The sequence below is a fragment of the Bufo bufo genome, chromosome 8, assembly GCF_905171765.1.
Source record: "Bufo bufo chromosome 8, aBufBuf1.1, whole genome shotgun sequence".
Classification (NCBI taxonomy): domain Eukaryota; kingdom Metazoa; phylum Chordata; class Amphibia; order Anura; family Bufonidae; genus Bufo; species Bufo bufo.
In genome coordinates, this window is record NC_053396.1 from 13,194,738 (window position 1) to 13,205,473 (window position 10,736).

The window sequence follows — 10,736 nt, forward strand, 5'->3', positions numbered from 1 at the left end:
GTAGTGGGGAGCGGGGCAGCGGTATACTTACCGTCCGTGCGGCTCCCCGGGCGCTCCAGAGTGACGTCAGGGCGCCCCAAGCGCATGGATCACGTGATCACGCTCTGACATCATTCTGGAGCGCCCCGGGAGCCGCACGGACTGTAAGTATACTGCTCCCCCGCTCCTACTATGGCAACCAGGACTTTAATAGCGTCCTGGGTGCCATAGTAACACTGAACGCATTTGGAAGACGGTTCCGTCTTCAAATGCTTTCAGTACACTTGCGTTTTTCCGGATCCGGCGTGTAATTCCGGCAAGTGGAGTACACGCCGGATCCGGACAACGCAAGTGTGAAAGAGGCCTAAGACTGGGTTTACACAGTAAGGACCTCTTAAAGGGATGGTATAGGGCAGGGATCAGCAACCCTTGGCACTACAGCTGCTGTGAAACTACAACTCCCAACATGCTCAGCTGTTCTAACTCCCACAGAAGTGAATGAAGCATTCTGGGAGTTGTAGTTTCTGAACAGCTGGAGTTGCTGAGGTTGCTAAGCCCTGGTATAGGGATTGAACATACAGCAGTGCAGCTCCATCCTCCACTATGTAATGAATAGACTGGTTCTCCATGACTATAGGAGCTCAGGCGGATCAGGTCTTGCAGTCGCAGTTTCCCTTAGGCATTTATGGCGCATGAACAGGCTCCATTGACATTTATAGGTATTACAGAAAGGGCAGAGCCGATATTAGGGCCTTCACCTACGTCATATCTTGTGGTTATACCCTACATGCCCAAGATTGGAATAGCCCCTTAAAGGGCATCTGTCAGCAGTTTTGTACCTATGACACTGGCCGACCTGTTACATGTGCGTTCGGCAGCTGAAGACATCTGTGTTGGTCCCTTCTTAATATATACAAATGAGCCTCTAGGAGCAACAGGGGCGTTGTCATTACACCTAGAGGCTCTGCTCTCTCTGCAACTGCTGCGCCCTCTGCACTTTGACTTTAGGACAAGTCAGAGCCAGGTGTGATCATGTTTACATGGTCTGGATCTGTCAAAGTGCAGAGGTCACTGCAGTTGCAGAGAGAGCAGAGCCTCTCGGTGTAAAGGTAACGCCCCCGTTGCTCCTAGAGGCTAATTTGCATATATTAAAACCTTATTTTTCTCAGCAATGCGGGCACATATGAACATGAGACCAACACAGATGCCTTCAGCTGCCAAGAGCACATGTAACAGGTCAGCCAGTGTCATAGGTACAAAACTGCTGACAGATGCCGTTTAAGGGTATAGCGACACGTGTCATGTAACAAGAAAGTCGCGTGCCATTTCATGTAATATTTCAGTGGATAAGACGGATAATTTTTGTGACTGTCGTGTCACAGCTTGGCAACACCATTGAAAGACATACGAATTTTACGGTAGCTATTACTTTTGTGTTGATTGACACGTCGCCATGTAGCTGTACCCTAAAGTTTTTTGCAGACTTAGGATAGGTCATCAGCGTATGATTGTTGGGGGTCCCCTGTGCAGGACCCCCACAGTTCATCAGAATGAAGAGGAACGGACACTGCTGAATGTTCAGTCTCATTCAGTGTAGACATCCTGGGGTCTCATAGAGAGAACTGTGCCAGAAGAACAGCGCTGCTCAGGTCGGTCAGAGTCCAATAGTCATTTCACATCTCCCCACTATGCGTTATGTGCTCTGCCCGGCGCCCATACTACACCGTCCCTACTACTGCAGATCCTAGCGGAGGAGAGGATCAGCTACAACCAGCCATCCTCTGCAGGGATCCGTGTTTCATCAATCTGTGGATGGGATGTGGAGCAGATAAGTGATAATACTGTATACAGTCTACAGGGCTAGTCAACATGTATGCTCAATATTCCCCAATACAGAATGATTCGGAATAATCAGCGTGAGTCCATGTGTGTGATACGCCTGTAGATAAATGCCAAGTCACTGCCAGTGGTGCCCGCATCACCCAGTGACTGTTACTAGCTGTATGAATGACAGTGGACTCTCATTTTAATTAAAATACTGCTGTGAGTGAGAAAAAGTAGGAATAGGTACTAGGGGGTCCTTGCGTTTACGTCTGAGCATGCAGAGCTGCAGTATAAAGCATGGACAAATCCATAGTCTGAGTCCCTAAAGTACTCCTGGAGACCATGCTCCTCCTACTAGTCCTCATCATTGTCTTCCTCAGTTAGTAGTATTTTGGGAATGTCTGCTGGAATTTCCTGTTCCTCAAATTTGCCCTGAAATGAAATGGAGAGGTCCACGATCCTATCCAGAGGACAACTTGTGACATCTCTAGCCCTGGCCAACCTCAGGGCAGGTTCTGAAGAACCACATGGAAGATCTTGACCGGGCAACATGAATGACTTCTTCAGGACACTCTTACTAAAGGTAGGTCCTCGAGGCGTACAAGCGCTAAGAATCCTAGGGTCATTCTTTTTGGTCGGACCTCCTCTATTGCTGTCCATTGGTGGTGGTACTGGCATGGTCCAGTCTATGCTGTTATCAGGGGTGAACCCAAACTTCAGTTTGGGAATGAAAATGGCGTTTTCATCTGTACTTCTTGTCAGGACCAGGACTCCTTGACTTTGTTTTAAAATGTCATTAGTTCTCAACCGGACACGTTGAGATCCCACTACTGTTGCGTTATGTTCGTGTGGAGGAAGATCTGGTGTCTTCAAGTCGTCTTCAGCTGAATTTGACTCTGTTCCTCCAAAGTTGGTCAATGAGTCCTTTTGGTCTCGAGGTGACACGGGATGAGAGAGATCCTCATTGGGACCTGTATCTTTCAGGTGGCTATGATTTGACCGACATTTTTCTTGACCTTCTGTGGTTGGTTCTACTTCTGAAGGCTTATATGAACCATCAACCATATTAATGTCACGACATCTAGGTTGGGGTTTGCCAGTAGGTGGATCTTCAGTTTGGTTCTCTACGACATGACATAAAGGTGGTTGTGAAAGTGCCTTCTCGTCTCCTGGAGCCTGGTCTTGGCCATCTCCAGTCATCGGGTAACTAGAGTCAATGACTAACATCCCGACATCTTGTTTAATAAGGTTACCTTCTGTCTCCTCAGACATTTCTGGGACGTTACTCAGGGGTGAGGACTTCTGAATGTCCTGTACATTGGATTCTGCCAAGCTACTGGCATCACGTAGGTCCTCTTCAGGCTGGGCAGTCTGTGCTGGATCATTAGACACTTGACCGTTGTCACTGGTTCTGGATTCATCACAACCTTTGTCATCCAGATTCAGTTGATTCATTTGGTGGCTCAGTTGGTGGCCTCCAGTATGTTCATCTGATGGCAAAGCCTTCACCGCTCCAGGCTGGTTCGTGTTCTCTCTAGGGGGAGGATATACATGGAGGTGAGGTATGGGCCATAGTCTATATATCTGCACATGAGCACAAGAATGGCCCTCACCTTCTGCTGGCAATTTCCGTCCTCCTCCTGGAAGACTCTGTCTGTTTTACCGATGACCTGGGTAATGGGTGCTGCTTACGGCTCCAAGGCGGCTGTCTGTGAAGGGCTGTCTGACGAAGAATGATGTTCTGTTTCACGTCTCCTGTTGCCACCCAAAAGAAGAACAGGGAGATAAGGGACCATATTCAATGGTTGGTAGTAGACTATATTAACGGGATTATCAGCGGTGAAAAAAAGTTTGCTTTTTTTCCCCCATCCATGGGTTGTGACTAGTATCGCAGCTCATCGCGAATACTGTAATACCAGACAAAACACATGGACATCGATGTCACAATTTCTATAATAATAATAAAATAAATACTTGTACTCCTCATAATAAAACATTTTCTTTAAAACTTTGCATTGTGCTCTTCCTCTGTTATTCCTACTAGAAAATTGACAAACCAGAAAAATCTCAGACAAGTCCTCAATCGTCTAAAATAAAAATAAAAAAATCATTTTACACTCGCCGCTCTCTCCAACCCCATCCTCTTGCCGCTGCTTGTTTACAGAGTGCAGCAGGGACGAGCTGGAACACCATATGTGACGGCTGCAGCCAATCGCTGTCCGCAGCGGCCTGTTTGTTCACAAGCATCGGCAGGAAGAACGGACCAGCACCACAGAAAACTGCGCTGGAGAGAGGCAAGTGCAAGATGATTTATTTATTTCAGGGCAGGGCTTGTCTGAGATTTTTAATGATCTCATAGAACCCCTTTAAGAATGTGACCAATCTGAAGCCGGAGTATTTTAAACCCCAAGTGGTTTCTTCTTAGCCTTTACTATCAGATTACTTGAAGCAGGTGAGAACAGCCTGCAGTTAAAGGCTATGGACATCTTTGGGGCAATTCTATTATTGCATTTTACTCATTTTGGGCTCAAATTTTTTTGCAATCAGTCTTTATTAAACATTTTCAACAGTTTTTCCTCTGCAGAGTTCAGTTTCGGTGGATCTACAGACTTTCTGCCTCACACTGAATCAGTCGGGGCTCTGAACTCCTGACAGCTCAGAAACACGCCTCATAGCTAAATGCTTATAAGGCTACATGCACACGACCGTATGTGTTTTGCGGTCCGCAAAAAAAAAAAGGCAGACGTCCGTATGGCATCCGTTTTTATTGCGGATGCTTTGTAACAATGCCTATACTTGTCTGCAAAACGGACAAGAATAGGAAATGTTCTATTTTTTTTGCGGGGCTACGGAACGGACATACGGATAGCATTGAAATGAATGGGTCTGCATCCTATCTGCAAAAAAACCCGGAAAGGACACGGAAACAAAATACGTTTTTGTGCATGAGGCCTAAAACTGATAAGCTCATGCCTTAAAGGGAATGTTTTAGGCTACGTTCACGCCTGCGGCACCAGTATGTCTAGCAGAATGCCGGTATTCGCACCAGAATATTATATTGAATAGGATCGGTCGGGTCAAATGCCGGATTCCGCAATTCAGGTATTTTGTACTTATGCCGGAACAGAAAAAACCGATGTGAACCTAGCCTTATGTACAGGCCCACCCCCGAGCGTACAGTACCGCTGCTCCCCCACCTGACACAGGAACTCGAGATGCTGATGTCAAATTCTTGACTTTTTCAGGGTCCAAAGGTTTCAGCCTTGCAAGGAAAAAAAAAACAAGCAACTGTTAATACATGAAGCTCCAGATAGTTCTAGGGGGCAGGGGCTGCGCATGTCTGTAACGCCCGGGCGACTGTCTGTTCAAATCATCGCTCCATAGCAGATAAATGTGGTATCAAGTCAGGAGCGGAACTGGTGACGCAGGAGAAACACCACAGGGAGGGTCCTCTGCCCCATCTTGGCGGTGCCAACCGAACTGAGAACCATGGGAGGGCAGGAGCCGGTCTTCCATATTAGATAAATGTTGGCCAAAGCTGCCGCTTTACACACCATCTATGTGTATGGGAGACCCCCAACTGACCACAGATCTTGGTGGACATAAGGATTGGGCAGGCTGGACTTTCACATGCCCCATCTTTTTGATCTCAAGTGAGATAAGCTTCCGCCAGAGTTTCTCCCTGCTCCAGACACAAGCTTTCCATAGGACAGAAAGTAAACCCACTGCATTATACATATACAGTATTTGGCTCTTCTACAGAGGGTCTCTACGTTGTCCCCAAGAGCAAACCCATAGCTGACAGAGAGCTAAATAAATGTAGTCACTTGACACAGTTTTTTCACATTTATATTATTATTTGTGTTATCTGCTCCTGGGAAAGCTGGGTGACAACCAGTATGGCCACCATTACAGCTTCTACAGAGACCGCAGAACTATGAAGATGGAAAATTAGGAGCCCGAATTTAGTTTAATCCCCCCATTTATTTATTTGATGTTACCCCCAGGTGACACCTTGTACACCTGCTCATGGAGAGCCAGGGCACCAGGAAAAGCTGGGTGACACCTCCTAGGGGAGCATAATGGCTTTCCCTACGGATGATCGGAGGCCCCTGTGTGCAGACTACGGGACGGACGTGTTTTGCACAGAGGTAATTCCTCACTGGGTTACTGGGTGAAGTGGGACGTCAGCAGGTTAAACCAGTTATGATGGGGGGAGGGGGGCGCAGCAGGACCTTTGCTCCCTGTTAAGTAACTGACTGATGTAAGAGGATTATTTAATAGGAAGGATCAGAACAGGATAGTGATGTGTGGACAAGTATGGAGGCCGGAGACTCATTCTCACAGCAGCACAGTGTATTTCAGGAAACCATTGAAGGTCTCTTATGCAAGGACAGACCTACGTGTCATAGGACAGTATAAAACTAATAGGGACTCAGCAGCACAGAGGATTTTAGGAGAGTAAGCTGATGGGAGGTAGTGACTGTCCATGTAAGTACAGAGCTAGTCTCGTAGGAGGCAGTGAGCAAAACAGTGGATGAAATAGGCTTCCAGAGCAGCACAGAGTATTTCAGGATATGAGCATGCTGTGCAAGGCAGACAGCAGTACGCTCATCAGATGAAGTTAGCAAGGACTGAGCTGTGTGTGATATCCAAAGTGGAAATGGTGCTAGAGCAGCGCAGAGTATTTCAGGATATGAGCGTGCTGTGCAAGGCAGACAGCAGTATGCTCATCAGATGAAGTTAGCAAGGACTAAGCTGTGTGTGACAGGGGTTGTGATATCCAGAGAGGAGATGGTGCTAGAGCAGCACAGAGTATTTCAGGCGTGTGCTAATCTGGTGAGATGCAGTGGTATGGTATAAATGGGTAACTTGAGATGTACTGGAGGGGAGCAGACTATCCCAGTCTGTAATTACTTACCCCGCCCTCTTCAGTCTCACAGGTACCAGCAGGTAGGGGGCAGTATACTTCATCTGGGGCTCCTTCTGCATTACAGGAACGCTGTGCCTCTCTCTGATCGCCCCAATGGTCTCTCCTCTCTGTGGGGAACAAACAAGAGTCCTTGTAACATACATCCAAAAAGCCATTTATAGTAACAGCGCTGCAGCGGAATATCCGATGACTGCCGCACCTCAGACCCCTTTAACACTGCTGAGAGATTTCTGTTACTGGAGACCCGACACCGAGCCGTATCAAAGGGCCGTAAACTGTGCCTATAAATGTTTGGTATATTCTGGCTACTTGTAGCCACCACAAGGGGGAGCTCACTGCATACATATTTATACAGCTCCTAATGAACTGGGGCATTATAAATACAAGCTCCTGCTAGTGGCAGCTGTGGGAGACTTACCTGCTGTACCTGGGGGTCCAGAGAATCCCCTCTATTTTAGGTCTAGGTTTAGGAGAGAAGGACATTGCATGCGCCATATTCTCCAGCCTGTGAGCATTGTCTTCAGTGCTCTGCATACATGTGAGTACATCACTGAAGCCGATGCCCACACACTGGAGTACTGCACATGTGCCACGGCAAGTGCCCGGGCTCTCTGCTTCTGACATGACTGTCTCCAGCGCTGAAATCTGGCGCTTGCACTTTTAGATCTTGGGGCATCACATAAACCAATTCTTTCCAGTCTCTGAGCACTTGGTTCAGTGGTGGACTATACACGCGCCACATACATGTGCAGTACATCGCCAAAGCACATGCACACTGTACTGTACATGTGCCACATACTGTACCTGTTACTCACAGGCTGGAGAGTACTGTGCATGTGCCACATGCATGTTATTTACACGCTAGAGAGTGCTGTGCATGCGCCACATACATGGTTCTCACAGGTTGTAGAGTACTGTGCATGCGCCACATACATGTCCAGTATATGTTACTCACAGGCTGGAGAGTACTGTGCGTGCTCCACATACATGTTCAGTACTATCGTTATGCCATTCCGTTATAGGTTCCGTTTATAATGGAATGGCCAGACTGAATGCAAAACGGAAGCCTTTGGCCTTCTGCACACGACCGTAGGTGTCCCATTGCCGTATTGCGGATCCGCAATACACGGGGACCGTTTCATGTGCATTCCGTATCACAGATGCGGACCCATTCACTTCAATGGGTCCACAAATCCGGAGATGCGGAACGTAAGCACAGAACGGAACCTTACGGAAGCTCTACAGAGTGCTTCCGTGGTGTTTCGACCCGTACTTCCGTTCTGCAAAAAGATAGAACATGTCCTATCTTTTTGCGGAACGGCCGGATCGCGGACCCATTAAAGTGAATGGGTCCGCGACCCGCTGCCACTTCCCCACGGGCGGTGTTCATGCATTGTGTTCGTGTGCAGGAGGCATATAAGAGGCGTTCCGTTTTGCTCCATCCTAATAGAAGTCTATGGGCAGCATGACGGACCCGTCTGGTTTCTTGTCAACAGGACTTTTTTCCCCTTACTGCATAACGGAAACCAGACGGGTCCGTTATGCTGCCCATAGACTTCTATTAGGATGGTGCAAAACGGAACGCCTCTTAAAGGCTTATGGAATGGCATAACGATGGTGCCAACCCACCCTTACTCACAGGCTGGAGAGTACTGTTCATGTGCCAGCCCAGACTGCATGGCGCATGCACAGGATTTCAGCACCAGGCAGAACGCGGTCAGATAGAAAAGGGACTGTCAAGGGACGCAGGGATTACAGACGGAGCCTGGACTTGTCGTCAGGACCACCCACGGGCCATCTGCAGCCTCATTTGCTTATTGGATACAAACATTTCTTGCCTAATTAGACCTTGCTCCACATCAGTAGGGGCAGCACCCCATGGTACAACTGCCCCCCTTTACTGGTCTCATTAGAAGAGCTGCGCCCACCCGGTCAGGCTCGGCCTCTGGTGACTGAGAGTAACCTGCAGGGCGTCTAATCTTGCGCGGTGACACTTGGCAGGCACCATGGTGTTCATGCCCTTTCTTGATTGTGTAACACCTTTGTGCCCATTAGTTCCACTCATTAACTTTCTCTCTTCCTATCATTAATCTGGAAGTGTATAAAATGAACCTGCATCTCGTCGTCTCACTAACCTTTGATATCGATGATGGATTCCTGGCAGGCGTTCCTCCTGCTGGTGATCGCGTGCTACCTGTGGGCGCGCTGGTACAGCCGGCGGAGGGAGACTTCGATGGGGTCTTTGCATTGCTGGGGGGGTTAAATGTAAAGATCATCAATAATGAATCAATGTTCAGTAAGGAAGAAACCCCCCATATAGAGAGAAGGCCCGACCGCTCCTGTATGGCACAGGTTGGGCACTATGACGGGCACAGGCGCTTGGGGGTGGGGTGTGTAGACATATTTGATATTATATGACTTAGGCTACTTTCGCACTAGCGTTTTTGCTGGTTCCGGCAGGGTTCAGCAAAAACGCTTCCGTTACTGATAATAGAACCTTCTGCATCCGTTATGAACGGATCCGTTTGTATTATCTTTAACATTGCCAAGACGGATCCGTCAGAGAAAACGGATCCGTCCCCCTTGACTTGCATTGTGGGTCATGATGGATGCATTTTGTTCAGCATCCCAGGATGGAAAGCAAATAGTGTTGAGCGAACTTGTGTTTTAAGTTCGGCGTCTAAAGTTCGGGTTCGGGTTATCGAAGAATCGCATTATGGATTTCGCTACCACGGACCATAACGCGATTCTTCGACAACCCGAACTTTAGACGCGGAACTTAAAACACAATTTCGCTTAACACTAAAAGCAAACCACAGCTGCTGCTCTCCGGTATGAGAGTGGAACGGAATGCATTTGGAGCATGTGATCCTAGCCCGATGTACACGGGTAGCACATGCACAGTCAGCGTCCGAGACTGCACCTGCGCAACCTGCGTGCATTGCCGGTAATAACCGGGCTACGATCGCGGCAATGTACGGCATGTGATCCCAGAAGTGCCGTACATTGCCACTTATTTAGACCTCACCCCAGTCCCCGGAAGGCAAATCATCATCATCATCGTCAGAAACAGAAAAAATCTACCCTGTATACGGTACCTTTAAGGTAATGACCATAATGGATGATTTTTTTACGATGATTTTTTTTTTTTTTACAACATCATGCTTGATAAAAAATACAACCTTATGCAATCCACGCTAGGAAATAATAAACCAAAATATGATTATCCGGTCAAAAACTCTGGGTTTGTTGTGTCCGACCGTACACCATCATAAATCCGCAGCCTGCTGCCCCGCCCCGCACTCACTGGCTTCATCTGGGGGTCATTATAATATAATAGTCCCTTTAAGAACTTGTAACACAAGTCGTGCGAGTCATTGACTGTAATAAGACTGAGCTGCAGTACCAGACACAACCTGTGGACAGGGGTGGTGCTGTTTTCTGGAGGAAGGCAGCCATGTTTTTTTAATCCTTGACAACCTCTTTAAAGGGTTTTTTCCAGTATTTTAATACTGATAGTCCAGGAAAGACAATCTGATCAGTGGGGCTCTGACACTCGGGGGGGGGGGGGGGGCTGGTACGGCAGGGGTGCACCTAGCCTTTCTGCTGCCTGAGACGAAAACTGAAATGGCGCCCCCCCCCCCCCCCCCCCCCATGCCAATTTCTTAACCTAACCCCTTTCCTTCAGCCCATGGCCCTTTGGCTGCCCCTCTTTTGCCCCTACCTGGTGCTGCCTGAGACGATCGCCTCACCTGGCCTCATTGGTGGTGCACCCCTGGGGTTCGGGGTGTAGGACCCCCACCGATCAGATATTGATGGTCTATAGATCATCTGATCTGAGGATAAGTCATAAATATTAAAGTACTGGAAAATCCCTTTAACTTCTTAATATACCTACGTTTATAACTATGACTATCTGTCCACGTCACATGACTGCAGCAGCCAATCACAGCGCACACACATACACTACCTTGTGCCACAATCAGCTATTGCGATCACG

The 10,736-nt window shown here is 48.0% G+C and overlaps 1 protein-coding gene across 1 annotated transcript in view; it reads right to left on the reverse strand.

Annotated features, from left to right (window-relative positions):
* Window positions 1–1,664: 1,664 nt before the first annotated feature.
* LOC120977697 overlaps window positions 1,665–10,736 on the reverse strand; it is a 15,911-nt gene continuing 6,839 nt past the window's right edge. The window contains exons 3-7 of the mRNA XM_040405750.1: window positions 8,872–8,986; window positions 6,725–6,843; window positions 5,001–5,065; window positions 3,417–3,558; window positions 1,665–3,337 (exon numbers count right to left, since the gene is read on the reverse strand). Of these exons, the coding sequence (XP_040261684.1) occupies window positions 2,158–3,337; window positions 3,417–3,558; window positions 5,001–5,065; window positions 6,725–6,843; window positions 8,872–8,986 (1,621 nt within the window). The 3' untranslated portion in view covers window positions 1,665–2,157. The remainder of the gene's footprint in view (window positions 3,338–3,416; window positions 3,559–5,000; window positions 5,066–6,724; window positions 6,844–8,871; window positions 8,987–10,736) is intronic.